Source organism: Nipponia nippon, unplaced genomic scaffold, assembly GCF_047370975.1.
Source record: "Nipponia nippon isolate SJK-2023a ecotype South Korea unplaced genomic scaffold, ASM4737097v1 scaffold_63, whole genome shotgun sequence".
Classification (NCBI taxonomy): Eukaryota; Metazoa; Chordata; class Aves; order Pelecaniformes; family Threskiornithidae; genus Nipponia; species Nipponia nippon.
Window position 1 is genome coordinate 389,298 of NW_028262384.1, and position 23,308 is coordinate 412,605.

The 23,308-nt window shown below is 57.9% G+C and overlaps 1 protein-coding gene across 4 annotated transcripts; it reads right to left on the reverse strand.

Moving 5' to 3' along the window:
• Window positions 1–2,239: 2,239 nt before the first annotated feature.
• LOC148051227 (antigen WC1.1-like) lies at window positions 2,240–11,500 on the reverse strand. Of its 4 annotated transcripts, none has more exons than XM_087738279.1 (15): window positions 11,387–11,500; window positions 10,424–10,738; window positions 9,039–9,347; window positions 8,510–8,815; window positions 7,422–7,748; window positions 7,020–7,334; window positions 6,350–6,664; window positions 5,806–5,868; window positions 5,407–5,721; window positions 4,996–5,031; window positions 4,577–4,714; window positions 3,757–3,852; window positions 3,236–3,307; window positions 2,866–3,018; window positions 2,240–2,547 (listed from the first exon to the last, which is right to left on the reverse strand). In XM_087738279.1, exons 1-15 carry the CDS (start codon window positions 11,451–11,453, stop codon window positions 2,363–2,365), a joined length of 3,012 nt encoding a protein of 1,003 aa, XP_087594405.1. In that variant the 5' UTR covers window positions 11,454–11,500; the 3' UTR covers window positions 2,240–2,362. The 4 variants fall into 4 exon arrangements, with proteins under 4 accessions (XP_087594405.1, XP_087594403.1, XP_087594404.1 ...); XM_087738277.1 differs by having other exon boundaries at window positions 2,240–2,619; XM_087738278.1 differs by having other exon boundaries at window positions 3,236–3,319.
• Between the last annotated feature and the right edge of the window lie 11,808 nt (window positions 11,501–23,308).

Sequence of the window (23,308 nt, forward strand, 5' to 3'; positions counted from 1 at the left end):
CCTCCGGGGTGGTCTCCAGCTGTCCCTCCTTCCCTGCTCCACAGGGATCGAGATCTCTCCTCTGCGGGGTCTCTGCAAAGACCCGGTCTCTCTCCTCTTTGTCATTCTCAGTGGTGCACAGACTGGTCCCATCCTCACACACCTCCTTTACCTGGACCCCATTTCCCAGACCAAGGCCACCATCCCCGCAGTCCCAGGGAGACGCACTCCCTGGAGCTGAGGCCTGAATGGCGGCATCCTCCCTCCGGAGGGAGCTCTGTCCCAGTAAGACCTCTCATGTGCCCAGGACAGCTGACAAAGCCCTACTGAGGATCATTCAGCTGGTGCTCTCCAGCTGTCCAGCACCTCCAAAGGAGTTCGGCTTTTTTCGTGACTGAGTGCAAGTGAGAGGACTGGGAGAGGGAGAGACTCTCTGTCCAAGCAAGGTTACTGTCTGGCCAGCTTTGAGCATGAGCTTGAAAATGCTTGGCTGCAGGGACAGAGCCTGCAGGACTCTCACTGCTCCAAAAGAGTCCTTCTAGGATGTTCCTGAGCAAGAACAGGAGAGTCACTGAGAAGGCTGGGCCCTGGGGCCATGTGTGCAAAGCAGACTGGATGAGCAGCCCATCCCCTTACCTCCTCCACTCCACTACTCCAGAAGTTCACGGTGACTGCGGTCTGGTTTTCATTCTCTGAAGCCCTCTCTGCCAGGCAGGGGCTCAGTGGGGAACAAATCTATGGCACTGGGCGACACAGTTGCCCCAGCTGTAGCTGGGGACCACAAGGACACCACCCCTGCGTGTGGCCAAACCGTCGGCCTTTCAGTTAACAGCTGACCATGCTCACCCACTCTGCCACACAGAGCCCAGCCAGCGCTGTTGCAGGACACTGCTTTGCCATCAGCAGAGTCCTCAGTGCCGAAGGAATGGAAAGGTCCCTGAGCCCATCCCACACCCCCAGCCCCAGGGAGAGGGAAGCTTGCCCTTCCCCCCACCTGCAGGGATGCTGGGGGGCAGAGGGGTGCAGGGGGAGGCCCAGTGCCTGGATGAGGGGCTGTGAGCTTTCTGCTCCTGTGTCCCCTCCACCGCATGCCCTGGGCTGCCATCAGAGCCTGGGGGCACCTCAGCCCAGGGAGGGCATTTCCCTCAGCCTCTTGCTCGGCTCCTGCTGTGCAGTTGGGGACAGATGTGACACAGAGGGCTGTAGCCCTGGGGGGCAGGGGAGGCTCAAGGGAAGGGCTTTGCTCCTCTCCATCAAAACACCCCAGGGTGGGCCAGAGCGTGGGAGCAGCGCCTGCAGCAAGAGCCTGCTTCTGCCCCATTGCCCTGCAGAGACGTGGAGGGGCAGTGCTCTGTAGTACAGCCCTGTGCCAGGATCAGGCCCCAGTGGAGAGGTAGTCCTGAATTTCCTCATCTCAGGAGGGCTCAAATGCTTTTTTCTTCACACGTGAGCAGAGAGAGCCCATTTCATGGCATTTTGGGGCCTGAACAATCTGGCCCTGCAGGCTGGGTCTGTGCTCTGGAGCAATCCAGGATCAGCACTGTGCCCCAGATCTGGGCTTGCTCCTGCAGCTCCTGAGGACCTCCCCGAGGGCGTGACAGTGAGACCCCAACCCTCTGCACTGCTGCCCCACGCTGGGCAGAGCACGACTCTAGGACATCCACAGGAGAGCAGTGTTTCCAGGGCGAGACCCCCCAAGGGGATGGGTGACACACATGGGCACTGCAAACACAGCCTCCATCCCATGGGAAACCCCCACCGGGGCAGGCTCCAGCCCTGCATCTCCACAGGGAGAGATGGGCCCAGGGCTGGGGATGGAGGGGCTGGCTTGGGACCGGGGGCTGCCAGCAGGAAAGCTCTCGGGACCAGGGCAGAGGGGTGTGTGAGCCTGGGCTCCCCCTGGGCCCCTCCAGGGTCACCCCAGGGCTGGAGGAGCTCCCAGCAGGGAATGGGGCAACACTGCTGTGGGAGAGGAAAGAGCAACTGGGGAACGCTGAGGTGAAGAGATGGGCACTCATGGGACCTTGGAGAGAGACATTTTGGCTGGAAACTGTGGCTGGCAGGATGGAAATGTCTCTGTCAGCAGGAATATTCCCCAGGGACCAGGGGCTCTCACAGCCCCACAATCTGACCCCAAGACTGCTGTCTATCCCTGAGACGTGCCCCTTCCCCACCACCATGTCTTTGTGCTGTGCTCCTCCCAATCAGCCTCAGGGAGACACGCCAACATCGGGCCAGGCAAGCACCAGCTCTGGCTCAAACCCCTAAAGGCTTTTAATAAGAACAAATGTGGAGGCACGATGCAAAAACAAGGGAACAAATATAGAGGAAATGCCCGGCTGTTTCTGCTGCCCGTGGGAAAAGGGAGACGGTTCCCTGGTGCTCACGGCTCTCCCAGCTGCACAGACCTCTCCTCCCTCCTGGCTGCACCCAGCTGCACGGCAGGGACGGGCTCTCCTGGCGCGGGGCTCAGGGACTGTTGTGCACTGAGCTCCGGTGGCACAGCCTGTGTGTCCTCAGGGGGATGTGCCAGAGACACCTCTTCAGCATCGTCATAGCCTGCGCTCTCTGGGGACAGGGACCAGGCATCTCCCTCAGCTCCAGGGGCCCCAGCACGTCTCTGGGAGCACAGCTTTGCCCCTGCAAGCAGCAAGGCAGCCATTGCACGTTCTCCCCATGGGGTGCCCCTCCTGCTCTGTACATCACCTTCCTCCCTTCTCCTCACCAGTCCTGAGACGTTCAGCTCCCTCTCCCACCCCCGGGCCCCCAAGGAAAATTCCTGGGCCACAATCCCTCATCCCAAAATTTTGGGCCTTTCAGTACAACGATTCATCCGGCACCAGGGATGGCAGCCCAGGATCCGGCAGCGCTCTCTTTCCCTCTCACCTCCAGGTGCATCCCTGGGTCCTGCTGCCTCCTCTGGTGCCCTGCCCATTTCCCAGTCTCCCTGCCCAGGGGCACGATCCTCCCCAGGCTCAGAAACCTCCCTGGCATCATCATAGCCATCCGCTGGGTCACCTCCGGGCAGGACAGGGACGTCTGAAAGGAGAGGGGAGCTGGTGACAGGGAGAAGATACATTTGCAGAGCAGAGGATGGGAGGATGCACAGGGACATGGGGCTCAGACACCGGTGTTGTCAGCACCACAGGAGACAGCCCCCATGTCCTCCCCAGCTCCGACAGAGACACTCAGTGACACCGCTGTTCTTCCCATGTCTGCAGGGAGGAGAGATCCACTCCTTCCCGCACCCTATTACCTGCTGCTGATCCCGGACCATCCTCCTCCTTGCTGTCCCCGGGGTAGGGCTGCAGCTTGGTCAGGGACCCCTCTGAAGAGAAGCCTGGAGAGAGGCACAGCGGCTGTTAGGGGAGTGCGCTCTGCTGACCAGGCTTGTGGTCAGTGCTGCTGGGGACGGGGGACCCACAGAGGCAGGGCTGAGTGGGGAGAAGGGCTCAGGACTCACCCTGCTCCCCTGGGACAAACCCTGTCTCAAAGGGGCTCCCAGAGCTGCCCCGGGACAGCCCCTTCCCTCCCCCCTCAGGTGTCCCAGAGGGGTGCAGGGACAGGCAGAGAGGGGCTGTCCCCAGCTGGGACGGGAAGAACTGGTGGGGAGGAAGCTCCTCTCTTGGGCCCAGGACCTGGCTGCTCTCCCCACAGCCCCCACAGCCCCAGCACTGCAGGGACCATGGGCCAGGGGACTGCAGGGGGTCAGCCGTGGGTGGGAAGTGAGGGGGAAGAGCCTGGCAGATGTGCCCCCCGGGAGGAACCCACACCCACCTGAGCCACTGAACCTCGCCTGCTTCTCCCACGCCGGGCTGTAACCGATCTCCTCATACACGGCCTCAGGGAAGGGCTCCCAAGCTCTCCCAGAGCCTGTGGACAGCAGCAGGGCTGGCCCAGGAACAGGCAGAGATGGGACAGGATCCCACTCTGCTCCCCCAGCTTTGGTCCTCTGGGCCAGCAAAAGGCTATTGCCATAGGACAGCCCTGCTGTGCTGTCTGGTCACCGCTACCACTTCCTCAGTGAGGGCAATGTCCCCATGGACATAGTCTGGGGCAGCGACACAATCACACCGTCCCCTCAGAAACAGCCCCTGTGCCCCTCTGGCCCCTGGGTCAGCTCCCTCATGCTGAGCTTGGAGCAGCTCCCGCCTTCCCTCTTCCCCTGGAGCTGCCCCCTCTCTGCCCCATGGATCCTGGGGGGAGGTCAGGGCTGGACAGAGGAACAGCCTGGGGGCCTGAAACCATGGGGATCGACCCTGCTGCCCTGCGTTCCTCCGGGCATCTCCCCTGCCCCACAGCCCCCTCCACAGCTGCCCAGAGCGCTGCCAGTGTGATGTCCTCCTCTGTCTCCCCTCTGCTCCCATCTCCCTCACCCCAGCTCCGCCATTTCTGTCCTCAACCCATCCCTACCTCCCCCCATGTCTGGACTCTCTCTGCCCCTTGCTGCTGGTGGCCCATGGTCAGGCAGTCAAGGAGGCGGTGCATGGGAATGAAGGCAGCACACACCCTTATCCCCCCAGCTCTGCCTGTGCCACTCACTCACACCTCACAGCACCCCTGGCCTTGCCAGGAGGCACCTTTCCCCGCCACCCACCTCCGCGCCCAGCCCTGGCGCTTCGCACTTGCCCGGCCAGGAGGGCCAGGACAAGGCAGAGAAGGGCCCCCAGGATGATGCAGATGATGACGGGCAATGAGACTCTCCCGCTGACGGTCGGACGGCCCCGGGTGGGATCTGCATGGCAGGAGCACAAAAAGGGCAGCACCAGGCCTGGGAGAGGTGGGGGGCTGGGACACCCCAGTCCTGACCCCATTACACCAGGGGTAGATGACCCCAGGAGTGAGTGATGAGGAAGATCCCACCCTGATGGGGAAATGTCAGCCCTCCCCAATGCCCCCACCCCACTGCTATCCCAGTGCCTGGAGTTTCACATCCCGGCAAGGAGCCCCTTCCCTCTCGCCATGGGTCACACTTGGCCCTGAGAAGACACAGTACCATCGGGGAGGACAGGTTACCTGGTCGGGGGGTTGGTGCTGCTGTCGTGGGTGCAGCTGTAGAAGAGGAGAAGGAGAGCTGGGCTGAGAGGGTGGGTGTGCAGGTACCAGGGAGCTTCCTCTCTCACACGTCATGTGTTTGTGTGTGCATGTATCCCTGACACAGCCCACCCAAATTGCCCCTCCTGCAAAACTGGTCAGGGTGGCCAGGACAGAGCCCAGGGCCCTGCTCTGGCTATTGGGCAGCATGGCACAGGTAGCCCAGGAGATGCCCCTGGGGGCTGCAGGGCCCTGCAGGCAGAAGCCAGAGGACATCCAGCCCCACAGAGGCTGCTGCCCACTTGGCACCAGGCTCCCAGGCTCCACAAGGACAGCCTTGCTCTCAGGAGCTCTGCCAAGAGCTCCAGCAAGGGTCCCAGCCCTGCCGCTCACCTGAGCAGCGCACGGCAGCATCCTCCTTGTGCCGGCAGGCACCGCTGTCCCCAGGCCGAGCCCAGCAGTCCTGCAGAGATGGCTCTGTCCCCCGGCACTCCACCTGCTCCAGCCAGATGGGGCCCGTCCCCTCCCCAAACGCAGCCTCGTCCAGGGCAGACACCGCGGGGCCACAGCCCAGCTGCCTGCAGGCCACCTCGGCATCCCGCATGTCCCAGGAGTCGTCGCACACCGTCCCCCAGGAGCCGCGATGCCAGACCTCCACTCTGCCCGAGCACCCACTCTCGCCTCCCACGGCACGAATCTTCTCCCTGTCTGGAGAAGGCAGAGACCTCCCAGGGCACCGGGACAGCAGGCAGAGCCCTGCCAGGCCAGAGGGGCATGCAGAGGAGCAGCTACCTGTGCAGCTCGTGGAGTTTGGGCACACGGTCCCCAGGGCCGGGGGTGTTTCTGGCCGTCTCCCTGCAGAAGGAAATGCTGCGGTGAAGGGGCTGCTGAAGGGGGTCGTGCAGCAGAGCGTGGGGCTGAGCTCTGCTCACGCCTCCCCGTGCCGCCTCGCTCACGGCAGCAGCTGAACCCCAGTCCTTCAGGGGACACGCACGGCAATGTGGGGGACCCTGACTGCTCAGCCCCAGAGGGACCCTGGTTCACAGAGCAGCAGGAGGGTGTCCATGGAGGGGACGCTCCTTGGAGCCCTGGCTGGTCTCTTCTGAGACCTTGCCTGCAGACACCTCTGCCTCCCCCGGGCGCTGCTGGGAGCCTGCATGACAACTCCTGGGGAATGTGTGGGGCTCTGAGAGCTGTAGTCCAATTTGTGCCACCACAAGCAGCAGGGTCTGGCATGTAAAGTGAAAGCCCCTGTGGGCCCTGTCTCTGCGCTTGACTGTGCCCAGCAGGGAGCAGGAGCTGGGGGGATGCTGGTGCCCGGGGAGCTCCGAATTACCATTGCAGGTGATGTGGGTCTCGTCTCGCAGGTCATCACACGACTGTGGGTCCCAGGGAGCAGAAGGACACTGCCAGAAGGAGCTGTGTCTCTCCCCACACTCCACGCGATCCAGCCAGGTGGGGCCAGACACCCTACCATAGGGCAGGCGTGTCTCCAGCGTCCCTCCATCCCCACAGCCCAGCTCCTTGCATGCCAGCGACACCGTTTGGGGAGTCATTGAGTTGGAGCAAACGGTCCCCCATGTGCCATTGTAGAACACCTGCAGGCGCCCGGAGCAGTTGGTGCTGTTGTGCAGCCTCAGGGCCATGAAATCTGGGAGGAAAGACCCCAGAGGGGAACAGGCTGCTCTGGGGCTATGGGAGCAGAGAAGCCTCTTCACCCCCCAGGCCCTCAGCCAGGCAGAGGCACGGCCAGCAAGTCACCCTTTTGCTGGGGCAGAGAGAAGTCCCTGACGGACAGACACCCATGCCCTCCCCGCTAAGCCTTGGGGACAGCTCAGCTTCCAAGGGGCCCCCAGTGGGACCGAGGGGGTTTGTGCATGGGTGTCCCCAGGACAGGCTCAGGCAGGGGCTCAGAGGCAGCCAGGGACAGCCTCGGCCGTTGCTGGATCTCCCCTCGTCCCGGCCTCCCCGGGCACTGGGCTCCCACCACAGCTCCCAGCACAGACCTGAGCAGACGACTCCTGCGTCCTCTTTGTGCCCGCAGTCGTGCTGCCCCCAGGACCCTGCCGGGCAGTCCCAGAGAGCAGCTTCGGCCCCGGAGCAGTTCACGCTCTCCAGCCATATCTGACCGGAGCCTTCCCCAAACCGAGCGGAGCCAACCGCCTCCACCGCCCCTCCGCAGCCCAGCTGCTGGCAAACGACGGCGGCATCAGACAGGTCCCAGCCGTCATCGCAGACAGTCCCCCAGCTGCCCTGGTGGTAGATCTCCACTCTGCCAGCACAGCGCCCGGGCCCGTTCACCAGCCGGACCTGCCGGCTCCCTGCAGCAGGAAGAAACCCCAGCTGCCCTCAGGGGCCGGCTGCCCACCCAGCCCAGAGCCTGGGGGGGCCTGTGCAGTGCCACTCACCCCAGCAAACGACCCCCACGTCCTCTGCAATCCCTGCTGCCAGCGCACTCTCAGGCACGGAGGTGTTGCAGAGGGTCAGGTTGGCCTCGTGCCCTGCGCACTGGACCCCTCGCAGCCCCACGGGACCCGTCCCTCTCTGCGGCTTCGGGGGGTTGTAGGCTCTCTCTGCCTCTCCGCACCGCAGCTGCCGGCACACCACGCTGGCCTCCTGCATGTCCCACTGCTCATCCAGGACTCGGCCCCACGTCCCGCGCTGCAAGATCTCCACTCGCCCGTTGCACCGGCTCCCTCCACCCACCAGCCGCAGGGATGTGGAGCTGCCTGGGCCTGGGGAGAGCAGCCATGCCCCAGCCCTCAGCACCACCAGACAGCCCACAAACCTGCAGCACCTCTCCAGGCTCTCCAACCCTCACAACCCCCTGCAGCTCACCCGCCTGCCCCCAGCCCTCTGCGGTCAGCTTCAGGAGCAGCTTTCCACAGGCTTGGTTCCCCAGTCCCTGAGCCTTCCTGAGCAAGACACTCTCTTTGCTCTTGGTGGGGCAGAGCCACCCAACACGTCCCTGCTGAGGCAGATGGGGCAGCTCCCGCAGGAGGGTGCAGCAGCCGGCGGTGGCCTGGGGACAGGCAGCCCCAGGACAAGCCTTGCCCCACCTCAGCGCTGCCATTGGCACTGCTGAGCCATGGGGCAGAGCACCCACGCCTCTGCCCCTCTGCATCCCTGGGCATCTGGGCCTGGGAGCCTGTGTCCCTGGCAGGGAGCAGAGCAAGGGGGGCCTTCCCGATCAAACAGGACAGGATTGGGACTTGTGCTGACCAGAAGCGAGGGCAAAGCCCAGCCCCGCTCTGTAGTTCACACCCAGGCCTGCTGCTGGGGGCACCTGGGCAGCCCCCACGGGTGTGGGATTGGGCTCTGTGGGGGTCTCTGTGGGGCTGGGACAGAGCTGTGTGCAGCCAGAGGGATGGAGCTGAAGCCAGGATTTCTGAAGGGAGAAATGCAGCCCGGTGCTGCCATGGGGTCCCTTGCTTTGGGTGGCCATGTCACACCCAAGGGACAAATGGAGTTAACACAGCGCTGTCCCAGCACTCACCTGAGCAAATGACAGCAGCATCGTTCTCATGGGAGCATGGTGAGGCCCCCAGGGCGGTCACTGGGCACTGTCCCAGGTGGGCTTCAGTCCCATCACAGTGGAATGACTCTCTCCAGACAGGTCCCGTGCCTCTCCCAAAATGCCCTCCTCTGGGAATGGACTCAGCAAACCCGCAGTCGAGGTGACGACAGAGAACGTGGGCGTCCGAGAGATCCCAGCGGGAGGCACAGAGGGTGCCCCAGGACCCCAGCACCTGGACCTCCACCCTCCCCTCACACGCCGTCCTGCCGTTCACCAGCCTGAACCCTGTGTCATCAGCAACAGGGAAGAATGAGAGAGGGTGGACTTGTACTCTCGCTTAGTTGGCAGAACGCCTGCCTTTCTCCTCTTTCTGCCTGATTTTAAGGCTGCAGACAACCCCATCACCCCTTCTGTCCTCACACCCAGCACAGCATGGCACTGTCCCTGCCCTGCTCCCCTTGGCCCCAGCACACCCCCAGATATGGAACACCCCACCCCGAGTCCTTACGTGTACAGGTGACACCAGCGGCGTTCGTGCGGGTGCAGGGCTGGTCTCGGGGGGATCCCCTGGGGCAGGAGAAGAGAAGGGATTCATTCCCCACACACTGCAGCTCTCTGTCCCACATGGCACCAACACCTTCTCCAAAGTCAGCTGCCCTGGGCACAGGCAGGGCTGCACCACACTGCAACTCCCCGCAGACCACGTCGGCAGCTTTGGGACCAAAGTCTGAGTCACAGACAGGTTTCCACTCGTCCCCATCACGGATCTCCACGCGTCCTGAGCAGGGGCTCTCCCCTCCGACCAGCTGGACAAATCCTGGAGCAAGCAAAGTCCCCAGAGAGTTCCCAGAGCCCCCTGGCAGTTACATGCCCACATCCCACCTGGTCTGCAAGGTGGCCACAGGCAAAGAGCCCCACAACCCTCCCAGCAGCTCCCAGTGGCTGCTGATGGCACAAACACACCCTGCCGCTCCTCAGACATCCGCACAGCACTTGTGGCCTTGCTTCTCTCCCAAACCCCCAGCCGTAGGCACTGCTCAGACAAACTGCCGCCATTTTGGAGACCCTGGGCTTCCTGGCAGCACTCCGAGCACTTGGGGCCCAGGGAGACTGGCCAAGGCACTGTTGGCTGCTGCAGCCTGATCTGCCCACTGAGCTCAAGGCCTGGCTGAGGAACCCTTGGAGCCACCAGAAATGCACATCCCTGGTCAGTGGCTGGGCAGGAGAGCAGGCAGAGGAGCAGCCCTGGGCTGACACGAGCTCCCAGTGCAAGGACAGGCACCGAGGAGAGCCAGAAAGTGCTGGCAAATCCCCCATGGCACAGGGCAGCCAGGGGCTGGGGCAGGCAGGAGAGGCTGGGAAGCAGGTCACCACTGCCTGCACTCCCTGTGGGCTGGCTCTCGCAGGGTGACCCTGGGAAAGGAATGAGGTGGCCACGGGCCACCCTGCTCTTCTGTCCAAGCCCAGTGCTCCTCCCCTCTGAGCAGCCCTTCTGCTTTGGGGCCATCTTGGTCCTTCCTCAGGCCAGTTGGTGGCCACGTGAGCAGTACTCAGTGCCTCTGGCATGGGGGCACCTGGTCCTCGGTGCTGCCAGGCAGCTCCGGGATGAGCCAGAGGAGAGAGATGGGAAGGAACAGACACTGCGGAGCAGGGTGGGCCATTCATCTCCCAGCCCCAGGAGGGTGGGCTGAGCCGCATCTGGGGCCAGGCAGTGGCGAGTTACCCCTGGGCTTTTCTCAGGGACTGGGGAAGCCAGCAATGACCGTCCCAGCTCGGCAGTGCGACTGGCCACACTGGGCCCTCCTGCAGTACCCCGTCATTGTTCCCTGAGGGCACAGCCAGGTCCCTTCCCCCATCCTGGCCACAAAGGTAGGGAACAGGCTGGCCCCTTACCTGAACACGTCACTCCAGCATCCAAACTGTGATCACAGTATTGTCGAATCCGTTCTTGGTTTGTACATTCAGACAGAGCAGACTCAGTGCCACGACACCCAACACCAGCCATCCAAATGGGGCCAGATCCTGGCCCAAAGTGTCCGTACTGAGGAGCTTCAACAGCAGACCCACAGCCCAGCTGCTTACAAACCACTGCAGCATCGTCCATGTCCCAGGAGATACCACACACGGTCCCCCACTGGCCCTGGTGTTTCACCTCCACTCTCCCAGCACAGCGCCTGCCGCCAGCCTCCAGCCTCACCTCCGCAGCCCCTTCAAACACCAAAACACGGGACCGGTCAGGAGAGGGCCGAGCCCCAGACTGCAGGTCTGGGAGTCGAGTCACAGCACCACGCTGGGAGCCCTCTCCTCTCTGAGTTGTCCCTGGGGAAGTGTGGGGGTCCCTCCACTCCCCACGGGCTGTGCAGGCTGCGGGTGCCAACTCCAGCCCTGCTGGGCCATTCGCTGCCCGACAGCCCTCGGCACCTCCTCCCACTCCAACAGCCCCCTGCCCATGCCCACCCACACACCGTGCCCCCAGGCGCTGCACAGGGCACCGTCTCCTCGCCAGCCAAGCACACCCTGGAAAGCCCCATGCCCCCAGGCCCGCAGCTTCCCCTGCCCACCACCTGCCCTGCCACCACCCAAACCCACACCACCCCCAGGGCTTCCCATGTCCTCAGGGAGCACCGAGATGATCCCAAGGGTCCCCCTAACCCACATCCCCTCCTCATCCCAGGCATCAGCCCAGCCCCTGTGCTTGGCCGGAGACCCCAGGAAGGAAACTTCTCTGCCACCTGTGGATGCAGACAGCCCAGGCCCCTTCTCTCTGTGGGCACAAACCCCATTCCCAAAGGGATCCCGATGACCCTGCTGGTACCCGCTGGCCCTGGGCTGTGAGACAAGGGAACCGGCACTTACCCCTGCACAGCTGCACCCAGAGGAGCAGCCACAGCACCCGCGGGGACAGGACTGCCTCCATCCCCATCCTGAGCCTCCTGCCCTGCTGGCACAGCCCTGCTGCGCCCCACTCCCTGCCACGGCTCCTGGGGACTCACGGGGACAACGACGATGGGAGGGTAATATATCTCTGCAGATGCCGACCCAGCTGCAGGAGGAGCCAATCAAAGCAGCAGCAGCACCTTTTGAGACATTATCGGGAGCTATCTCCCCTCCGACACAGCCCAGCCCTCCAATGAACTTCTCCAGCGCCGTTCATGACCATATATGAAGGACATATACGTCCCGCTGCCGGTGTCATGGTCACTGCGGCAGGGAATCGTCATGGGAGAAGCTGAGCAGGGAGGGGAAATGAGTCCGTCACGGCACTGGGAGCACTGAGCATCTTCTACGGTGGGCTCATCCAAGAGGCCAAGGTGTGAGTGTCCAGCCACCGCTGACCCACGGGAAGCACGGAGCTGGGACTGCACCGGGGTCTGTGTCAGGATGGGAAGGAAGCAGCCCCTGCCCCTGCTACAGACCCCACTGTGCTGGGAGCAGCAGCTGGGCAAGGGCCTTGGGCAGGGGAAGAGCTCCATCCCAGGAGGGCTGGCTCGCCCGTCCCTCCCTGCGCAGCCCCACCCTGGGTCCCTCGCAGGAGCCAGAGCTGGGCCATGGCCTTGCCCTGGCAGCAGACCTGCAGCCCAGAGGCTCAGGCAGGCCCCTGACTCTCAGCCTGTCATCGAGCGGCCGTTCTTCCCCACAGGCGGATCGGGAGCTGGAGCCTGCAGGTGCACAAACCACAGCCCACGGGGCCTCGCAGCGCTCGCCGCGCTCCCCCCGCAGCGCAGCGCCCGGGCAGGAAGTCTGTGGTTTCCTCCTGGCACCGTGCCCAGGCACATCCCTGCGGTGCCCCCGAGCCACCCCCAGCCCGACTGCTCCAGCCAGGGCTGCAGGGGCTGCTCCTTCGGCCTCGCAGACACGGGGCCGGGCAGCTCCCAGCCCCCGGCATGCCCCGCTGATGCACACGGCCGCTCTGCACCGAGCCCCATGGCCACGCGGTGCCATCGGTGACGGGACTTCAGACCCTCCTCCTGCCACAGCTGTGTGCTTCTGAGTTATAGTGATGGTGACCTCACACCCTCCTACAGCCACCACTGGGTGCTCAGCAGTTATAGGGACGGTGACCTCACACCCTCCTACAGCCACCACTGGGTGCTCAGCAGTTATAGGGACGGTGACCTCACACCCTCCTACAGCCACCACTGGGTGCTCAGCAGTTATAGGGACGGTGACCTCACACCCTCCTACAGCCACCACTGGGTGCTCAGCAGTTATAGTGACGGTGACCTCACACCCTCCTGCTGCCATTGCTGTCTGCTCAAGAGTTACACTGTCACACGGGTGCGGGTGCTGTGCACGGGCTTCTGCTGATGATGGTTCTTCCAAAAAGCCATGTTTGGGTGGGGTCCAAATACTATTTTGATGACATCAGAAGCACCCACGCAAGCCCTATGCCTGCTCTTGGCCTATAGCTGATCCCATACTGGTGAAATCACAAGCTCGTACACAAGCCATGTGCGTGCTCCTGGCCTATCCGTCTCTCGGCCACAGGTGATGTCATAACATCTAAACCTGCCACGTGCCTGCTTCTGGCCTGTCAGGTGTTCTGACACCAGTGACCAAACACCTACACAAACACCTACACAAGCCATTGTTCTGCTCCTAACCTATCAGCTCCTCAGGCACCAGTGACACCACAGCAACCTACACCACCTGTGGCCCTGCTCCTGGCCTATCAGCTACCAGGGCAGCAGTGACTTCACAAGCACTTACACAACCCAGGGGCCTCTTCCTGGCCCATCAGCTCATCGGTCACAAATGACCGTGCAAACACCTACACAAGACAGGTGCCTATTCCTGGCCTACCAGCTTCTCAGGCACCTGTGACCTCAAAATATCCAGCGCAAGACATGTTTCTCTGGGCCTACCAGCTACTCAGGCACCACTGACATCACAAAGACATTCTCAAGCCATGTGCCAGATCCTGGCCTACTGTCTGCTCAGGCACCACTGACCTCACCAGCACTTACACAATCCATAGGCCTGCTCCTGGCCTCCTCGCTCCTCAGGCAGGAGTGACCTCAGAAGCACAGACACAAGCCATGGGCCTGCTCCTGGCCTAGCAGCTACTCAGGCAGCAGAGCCCTCACAACCAGCTGCACGTGCCCTGAGTCAGCCCCTGGCCTATTGTCTGAGAGTGGCCTCACAAGTACGTATCTGCCCATTTCCATGTACTTGGAGGTACTCAGGCAGGAGTGACGTCACAAGCACATACCAACCTATTTGCTATGTACTCCTCTGGTGATATATTGTATATATATGGTGATATATATTATATATAATATATATCATTATATATTATAGATAGCATAATATAATATAATATAATATAATATAATATAATATAATATAATATAATATAATATAATATAATATAATATAATATAATATAATATAATATAATATAATATAATATAATATAATATAATATAATATAATATAATATAATAATTATTATATTTTAAGAATTATAATACTTATATTACAATCATATTAATTGTATAGTTATAATAATTATTATTTTATAATAATTTTGATAATAAATATGATAATTATACTAATCCATATAATATAATATAATATAATATAATATAATATAATATAATATAATATAATATAATATAATATAATATAATATAATATAATATAATATAATATAATATAATATAATATAATATAATATAATATAATATAATATAATATAATATAATATAATATAATATAATATAATATAATATAATATAATATAATATAATATAATATAATATAATATAATGTAATAGAATAGAATAGAATGTAATATACTAATTGGTATAGTATTATATTATAATATAATTTAAAAATACATTTTATAATATATTATTATATAATTCTGTATTATATACATTGTGGTATACATAATATCACATATTATGACATTTTATACATATTATATATATAATATAGATATATGTGTTGATATCTATTCAATATCGTGTGGCAAATGAGTCTGTTATTCCTTGGAGGTGGCTGTAGCCCCTGGGCACGTTCCAGCTTGTCCACACCCCACCACCTCTCAGGCACCCTTCTGCCCTGCTGAAGCCCCCCCACCCCAGACCTCTCAGGGCTCACTCCAGTAGCTCTTCTTAAAAAAGGTTTTATACATTTCATCCCTATGTTTTAATAGCTACCTATATTTACTTGCTATAGCTCTATAAATATTTACAAAGATATATAAATCTATACATAAATACATATATAGGGGTACATCTATTTAAAAATATTGTACCTATTTATATATATGTGTACGATTATTTATAAATATATATATTACATAAATGTATCTTTATATCTGAGCACTTCCTGGACAAAAGGTGGTGGGCAGCCAATCACAGGGCTGCCTGAGAACATGTGGGTATGAAGGCGTCATGAAATGGCTGTCAGCCTCTTCCTTTTGTTTGTATTCACATTTAAACTTTAAGTGCTCACTCCAGGAGCTCCTATTAAAAAAGGTGTATCCATTTCGTACCTGTGTTTTTATGGCTATATATATTTACTTTCTATATGTTTATAAATGTTTACATATACATAAAAAATTCTATACTTAAGTACATATACAGAAGTATATATATAAAAAAACTGTACCTATTTAGAAATAAATAAAAGATGTATTTGTACATATTCGTACACTTATTTCTAAATATATATTATATAATTGTAGATATTTTTATATCTGAGCACTTCCTGGACCAAAGGAGGTGGGCAGCCAATCACAGGGCTGCCTGAGAACATGTGGGTATGAAGGCGTCATGAAATGGCTGTCAGCCAATCACAATGCAGGATGAAAAGACGTGGGGAATGAGGCTGGCAGAAGTGGCGGCCTCCCTGTAGGAAATGACAGGGGCCTTCCTTTGGGACGTGCCCCTGGGGACAGCGGGACGGGTGGCCGGTCCTGCCAGCCAATCACAGGGGCTGCTGAGAACACACGGGTGTGACGGTGTCGAGAGATGGCCATTAGCCAATCACAGAGCAGTATGAGCTTTAACAAAAGGGCAGCTCACTGCCATGGAATGGCGGCACCCTGTCCCAAAATGGCGACCAACCCAAAATGGCGGCCCCTGTGGATGCAGGGGAAGGGCCTTCCGGGTCTGATGTATCTCTGGGCCAACCGGCAGGGGTGGCCGGTCCTGCCAGCCAATCCCAGCGGAGCACACGGCCGATAGAGGAGAGCCACTTCCGGGGCACAGGGCCCCTGCGGGTGCTGGGAGGGGGCGGGGCTTCCAGCGGAAGCTGGTGGGCGGGGCCCCGGTCCCGTCATGTCTCCCGCAGCAGCGGTGCCCGTGCTCTGGCGTGTTCCAGGGCAGGGATCCCAACAGGCACCGGGAAGGCACGTGGGGAGGTGAAAATGCTTCTTGGGAGCCGTGGGCAGAGAAGGGCTCACTGTGGGGTCAGAGCTCCCGGCTTTGTGCCGGACGTAAGACCTTTCCCCGCCTCCCAGGGCTTCAAGGCTGCGCCACCTTCCTCAGCAAAATAATTACAAAACACCTCCAACAACAAAAAAATCCCCCCTTAAACTCCAAAACACCCTAGGAAAAGAGGATGAGGGGAGAGAAGCAAGGATTAAAGGAATAAAACCCTCAGAGTTCCTGCATCTGGTCAATGTGACGGATACACTTGGCTCCGAGCCGCACTTTGGTTCAGGCTGACGCAGGAGCAACAGCCCTCACGTCCTTGGGGTGAACGTGTGAGCTGGAAAGCCCCTGGCTGACATACAAGGCAGTGAAGGTGTCTTGAACAAGATTTCAAAAGGTGGTTTTGAAAGCCAAAAGTACAAGATGCCAGAGCTAAAATGAAGACATCTTGTCTATACTGCTGACTAGCAGCCAGCTACTTCACCCTAGAAATATTACCATCAGGATGGGCCCAATGTGAGCTCTCCCTGACTGGCAGCTGGACGGCAGGCGAGGTGACTCTCCCCTCGAGCAGGGACGCCTCTCAGGGTTTGAGATCCCTTACCTGAGACTGAGAGATCCTTCCTTACCCAAGGCAGAGAGATCCCTCACCTGCGACAACACCCTCGGTAAGTGACTGCGAGCATGCTGAATTAATACTATGAAACAGTACTTAATCCATGTAGCTCCTCAGATATTATAAACATGGTATGGAGAATTCCATTAGACATGAACCGTTGATCAAGTCTGAGACTAATTAATAAGGTGAGCCTTGCCATCAAATTTGTTGAACCTTAGTAAACCACTGTTAAACCTTTGTTAAATTCCATCTAACTTATTGAACGTTTTCAGATTATTCTTTTACCTCAGTAAAACATATTGCTGCTTCTCTCTTTTAAGTGGGGTGCATTCTGCTCTTCTGCGACACCATGGAAGGCTAAGGTCCTTCTTTTCCGCTCTCTCCTAGTAGGACACCTGTGAGGAAGAACCTTTTCCTTCTTTGTTCGTTGCTTAAAGAAATGGAGAAGGAAGTTCAGAGAGGTGAAACATGGAGGTGTGCGCTTCTGGGTGTGTTACTAATCCCTAAATGTGCTCTGTGCCTTCTGAAAGGTGAGAAGGGCCTTCTTCTAGAGGGCAACGTCGCTGCTGCGTGCAGAACCCCTTCTGACTGCCCAGGTGAGATGCTCCACAGGCGTGCTGCTTTCCTGCTGTGTATTTGAAGGCACAGACCAGAAAGCCAAGAATGAAAATCATAGCAGCCAGAGGAACTGGCAATGAGTGTTTCCAAGGCGAGTGAGATAAATCGCCCTGGGACGGTGGGAGCTGTTCCTGGAGTCACACAGAGAAATGTCCGGGCTCTGTGAGGTGCCCACGTCTGAGCTGTCCTCATGCACTCCTCATGTACACAGGGGTGTTCAGAGATACAAGTCCTTCCCTTGCCCAGGCACAGGCAGTGCATTGCAGCAGTCGTAGTGTCTCTGGCCTCCTGTTGCCACTCCCAGAGGCTGGCAGGCACCTCAGCCTTGCGGTGTATCGCCCTGCTCTGCACTCCTCTGAGATGCCCCAAGGCATGAGGAATGGACACGGGGACCTCAGTTCTGGGAAGCACATCTCAGTGCTGCATGCGGGTGGTTTCCCAGGGGATGTTACTCTCAAGGGGAAGTGACTTGGAGACACCGTGTGTCCCACAGACATTCATGGGATCCCCAGGAGCAGCTGAAGGCATTTGTGCTCCCTCAGGTTCATCTCCCCACGCACACACCATGTGCATGCTTACGACTTGTCTGTACAATGCAAACATGGACTTCTGACCTAGTCATTCGGTGTCCCTCGGTGGAGGGACAACCAACCTCTGGGAGCTGGGGTGAGAGGCCAGTGCTGGCAATGGTGGTTGTTATTGGCTGGTGTGTGACGATTACCCTGGGGCAGCTTTCCCAGGGTGTCCAGCACACATGGGCAGAGACCAGGTCCTGCTCTGCTGGTCCTTCATGTCTCTGCCAGGAGGCCTGGCTGGGTGTGCGAGGACGCTGCTGTGTGCCCCTATCCTGCACACTCACACACTTCAGCAGTACGTTGGTGTTTCCCTTTCCCCAGCACTTCCCAGCCCAGGCATCCCAGCCCCTTCCCAGCTCTCCCCACTCCCCAGCCCTCTCCCCAGCCGAGCAGGGCAGCCCAGTCTGGTCTGGCCCCGCAGCAAGGAGGAAATGGAGGTCAGTGGCAGTGTCTCTCCTGCTGTCATGTCCTGGAGATGCCATCCCAGGAGCCTGCAGCCCCCTGGGCCAGCCCCGCTCCCCAGGACAGCACAGAGTCCTGGCCCTGGGGCTCCTCAGGCAGCTCCCGCTGCCCCAGCCACAGGGCACCCTGCCCTGAGCTGGCACCCACAGCAAAGGGTTTCTCTTCCCATCTCTCCCCTGCACACACATGGTGTCCTGCTCTTCTCCCAGGACATCCCATCTCTCCACAGAGCCTTTCCTCAAGGTGGGCACATCTGTGCTGGCCTGGCCAACCATTTCTGCGCCCCCTTCCCATGCTCTCCACAGCCCCTGAGCTGGTGGGGCTGCTCTGCAGAGCAAGTGGGCTGTGGGACCTGGGGTCACAGGGTGACTCCCCAGGGCTGTGCTGGTCAGGCTGGGAGGCAGAGCCAGCTCAGGGACATCACTGCCACTGCCTGCCTCCCACAGAAGCTCTTCTGTGGCCACGGAGGGTGCTCAGAGCTACCCTGCCTTATTGCCAACACCATGAGATGCGTTTGGGTGCTGCACTGGATGCAGTCTACAAAAGTCCACTGACGGTAAAATGAATCACTCACCAGGCTCCTTTCCCTGTGCCTGCTGCACCCCCTGGGCTTGCAGAGCCCTCGCTTGGCGGTTCACACCCAGATTTAGCACTTCATCTCTGGGTCCCTCCACCTTGCGCAGGCCTGTGCTCAGTGGGCTCCACTCACTGCTGACCTCCTGGCACACGCTGTCCCTGCAGATCCCCTGTGCTCTGCTGGCAGCTCCTGATCCCTTCCAGGAAAGCACTCATCTGCCATCAGCCCTAGCACATGCTGTAGAGCCCCAGGCAGGTTAATTGGAGACCCTTCCCCATCTGTGTGGGTGCTGTCCCCCAACCAGTAACACCTGAGACATGGCTCAGTCCCTGGAAGACCATACTGGGACCCATCCCACTGAGCCCAGGGAGAAACAAGCAAAGCAACAGTCCTCTGGAGACTCTGTTCCTTGGGCATGTTCTTGAGAACGACTTTGGACAAAGACCTCAGCCTTCGGGCACTGCCCTGAGGAGATCCCCTTTCCTGATGGAAATGGTGCTAGAGAGGCCAGCTCTGTCACCGATCTGCTGTGCAGGGACTCTGGACACAGGAACTGCCTCTGCAGCTCCAGAGAAGGTCTTGGAGGAAAAATCTCAGACAAAAAACATCCCTGCAGGGTCCTTCTTAATGTTGAAATGCACAGAGGGTGTGGAAATTCATTTGTGCTCTCTCTGGGTCAAATCAGACAGGTAGATAATGCATTTGAAATGGTATCAATAATTAAATTTCTTTGCGGAAAATATTATCAGAAGTGAAAAAAAAACAAAATAAAAAAAAAAAAACAGTAACATCAACAACTACAAAACATATAAAAGACAGGTGGTCCTGTAATGAGTTATGTTATGAGTGATACGTAGAAGAAGATGGGCAGTATATTGCTTCTAAAATACCATCTAGTCATCAGTTTCCGCACTGCATCCTTGAGCTCCCGGTTCCTCATGCTGTAGATGAGGGGGTTCACTGCTGGAGGCACCACTGAGTACAGAACTGCCAGCACCAGGTCCTGGGGTGGGGAGGAGATGGAGGAGGGCTTCAGGTAGGCAAACATGGCGGTGCTGATAAACAGGGAGACCCCAGCCAGGTGAGGGAGGCACGTGGAAAAGGCTTTGTGCCGTCCCTGCTCAGAGGGGATCCCTTAATGGAAATGTTCAGTATCTGCACTCCTGACTCCTAAGCCTGTGGGCTGCAGAAGAGAGGCTTAGCATGTCTTGATGACAATTTTCTCTGTCTTTTATTTTCCACCATCACATCTGGAGAGTACTATATGTAGGGGTAGAAATCCTCATTTTTATGACTGAATGTGTGGAGTCTTGAGACAAGACAGGCCAAAGGGCTCAGCTCTCTGTGGCTCAGGGCAGAGTCAGGGAAGCTGCAGTGTCCGTCAGTCTTGTTCCCAGCTGCCCTCTGCTTTCATGTCTGCTACCTCGAGGATGACTGCACGCACGTTACTCTTGAAGAAAAGCAACTGGACTCTGATGAAAGCAGGGGAGTCCTGTTTCAACGGGCAGATCTGCAAACTCTTCTTTTGCCAGCACAGAGGTGTAGTTGTGATGGAGAGGGCAGGACACGGCCCCTCTCACAGAGAAGCAAAGGAATCTGAGAGGAGACTGGCGCCCCACAAGGGATGGCTCAGCACTCCCTGGGATCCTACAGGAGAGCCGTGCCTTTCTGGGGGGCAGCACGCAAGCCCGGCAGGATGGGCAAAACAGACAGTCGGGTGTCCTGAAGATGGGATGTCTTAAATGGAGAGTCAGCTCATTGCCCAGCAGACAACGGCCAGCAGACATCTCCAGTGAAGGCCCAAAAGAGAGCTGCCTGAACGCAGCCTCTCCCAGTGCTTCTTTGCAGTTGCCTCCCACTCCCTGCCCACGGCTCTGCTGGTTGGAGCTGGAGTTGCCAGGAGCTGTTTCTCTTTCCCCAGGTCTCCTCCCTGTCCCTGCTCACAGATCCCATCCCACGCGCTGGGCACTCAGCTCTGCCCTGCAGACACCTCCTGGCAGCAAGGCACTGCCCAGGGGGATCTCCCTGCTGGCAAGTCTTCAAGAGAATATCAGGATAACCCTGAGGAGACCACAAAGCTGAGGTTAATGCTTTCTGTAGGCTGAGGCGGGTGAAGTGACTTCATCAGGTTCCTTGAAAAGCCTATCCATCACTCACTGTAATGCTGTAGGAGTCCCTGTCTCTTGTGCAAACCTGACAGCTCCATCACCATTTCCACCTACCATCACAGCTGGGAAGTGAAAGCACCGACCCTGGCAAGCGCCTTTCCTCCCAGGTAGCCCCTGCCTTGATGTCCTTCTTGAAGAGTGCCCTGTGAAATGTCCCAGGGGTGATGTGGAGCTGTGAGCAGCCCTCACCCATGCAGCACCCTCTCGACAGCAGAGTGACCCTGCCCTGCCCCACCGGGGGTTGCTCCTTCCACGCAGAGCTGCTCCCCGCAGTGCCATGGGGAGCTCTCTGGGCAGGCTGAGTGCTGACCCTGGCAGGGGGCAGAGTGCCTGCCCCAGCACACAGCCCCCTGGGGTGGGGGACCCTGCTCGGAAGGACAGCCCTGGGCACCTCCAGCTGCACACCGTGGCTTCACAGCAATGCAAAATTGCCTAAGAAGAGCCCCCTCCTTACAGATGCCACAAGCTGTGGGCTGTGCCAGCTTGAGGAGATGCCTCCAGGAACTACAGCTGCATCGCCCTGCACCCAGAGACTGACCGTGTCCAGGGCTGCAAAGATTTCTCCTCTTGTGAGCTCTCAGTCCTCCTCCCAGTCCTGACCACCTTTAAGCTCTCAGTCTGCCTTGCTCATCTCCCTGAGAGACCCTGGGAGGGCCCTTCGCCCTGCTGCGCTTTGCAGAGGAGCTGCTCCTGGGCAGAGCTGTCTCTCTGCAGCACAGCGTAGTTGCCAGGAGCTCCTTCCATCCCAGCAGCCTGGACCAGCTCAGCAGCAGAGGACCAGCCCAAGGCATTTTAATGTCCCCTCTGGTGGGTTTGGTGCCGAGTCCATGAACCTCAGACCCTGAGAGAAAGTTGATGAAACCTCTCAAGAAGTCAAAGTCAGGTGCAACCTCCAACGTCCCTTGGAGCTTTAATGGCTCCCACTGAGGGACATCACTGACAAAGCAACCCTGGGGGCTGGTTAGAGCAGACAACTGGAGGCAGGGATGAAGGGTAGGCAAGGGCTTTGTAAAGGTGGCTCTGGTGCTGAGTAAACCTGGATGTGTTTTATCAGGCCAAAGGGCCAAGGCCTGGCCCCAGCCCCTGGGAAGGGAGATCCCGTCCCACACACATGGCTCGGGGCAGTGTTTTGTGGGGACGTGCAATGCCAAGTGCAGGACTAGGGTACGAGACCTCCCAGGCTCTTGGGTGGAGACAAGGAGGCCATGAGGCCCTAGTGCTGTAAGCAGGAGGTGTCTCCTGGCAGGCCTTGGTGACACAGACAACAGCCACACCCAACAGGAGAAAGACCTCAGCTCTGTTGGGGGCTTTCAGCCTTGTCAGCTCCCTTGACCATCTCCACCACAGGCTGTCCTATGGTGTCCTAGGCCTGCACCTGCTTCCTTGAAGGCTGTGGACATCCACTGTGGACTTTATTCCCTCCTGCCCCTATGAGCAGTTCTGGGATCATGCACAGGGTGTTTATAATCCCTTCAGACCGATCCATCTCCAGGCACAGGCCAGTCAGTCCAGCTGGGAACAGCCCCAGAGCTCTTTATTTTGGAGTTAGAGGTGGATCTCGGCAGCTGAGAAGCCACCCAGCCCCTTTGCTAACAGCCACTGCTACAGCTGCTGCTCCTGGCACCTTCCCCTCTGCTGCGGTACCAGCATCTAGCGCTAGGGAGGAAGAAAGAAAAGTGCATGATCGTCTGACCAGGGAGAAGGCAGAGAAATGCTGCAGGCGTAGCTCAGGCCACCTGTGATGGGATCTGCTTGTGCTGAAGCCTCAAGGTGTCTGTGAAGTGGGAGAGACCCCTTGTGCCCAAGCCCATGAGAAGGTCCCAGGTGCAGCTGATCAGCCTGGGGCTGAGTCAGCTTGGGCCAAGACCTTGAGTGTCCCATACAGGTGTCCCCCTCGGGGCAAGGTGTCTTGGCCCAGGACTCTGCAAGGGAAGGACATGCTCTCTGGTTTGAAAGGGGAGAGCCAGCCATCAGAGGGATCCCTCGGTCTTCAGCCAGGACTTTCATATCGCCCATGGAAAGCCAATCCTGGGTGCCCAGGCAGACCCCTTGGGTGTCAGGGAGGTCCAGGCCAAAGGCAGCCTCCAGAACCTGCTTTGGTCTTGCGAGGGCTGTCAGAGAAATCCCTCTTTCCCACAGGGCTGCCCTCCGTGCAGGGATGGGCCTTGCAGCTGGGGGAAACACACCCCTTTTTGGAGATAGTTACCAGGGGAGCTGCCTCTGCTGCTCCTGCCGCCGCCTGTTGTTCTCAGCGACGTGCTGGAATATCTTCCTCTGCACGTGATGTGGCTGCAGCCTTCTCAGGACCTGGACCGCTCGTGGGGAAAGGTGGCTGCAACAGCAGGGAAACATCATCCCTCAGCCCCTGCCG

Excerpts from the sequence above, each read along its gene's own strand:
- LOC148051227 (XM_087738276.1), bottom strand. The coding sequence starts at position 11,453 with ATGGGGATGGAGGCAGTCCTGTCCCCGCGGGTGCTGTGGCTGCTCCTC. Across the intron at positions 5,722-5,805 it reads AAACTCCACGAGCTGCACAG|ACAGGGAGAAGATTCGTGCC; the intron begins GTAGCTGCTCCT and ends TGCCTTCTCCAG. Across the intron at positions 3,019-3,235 it reads TGGTCCGGGATCAGCAGCAG|ACGTCCCTGTCCTGCCCGGA; the intron begins GTAATAGGGTGC and ends CTCTCCTTTCAG.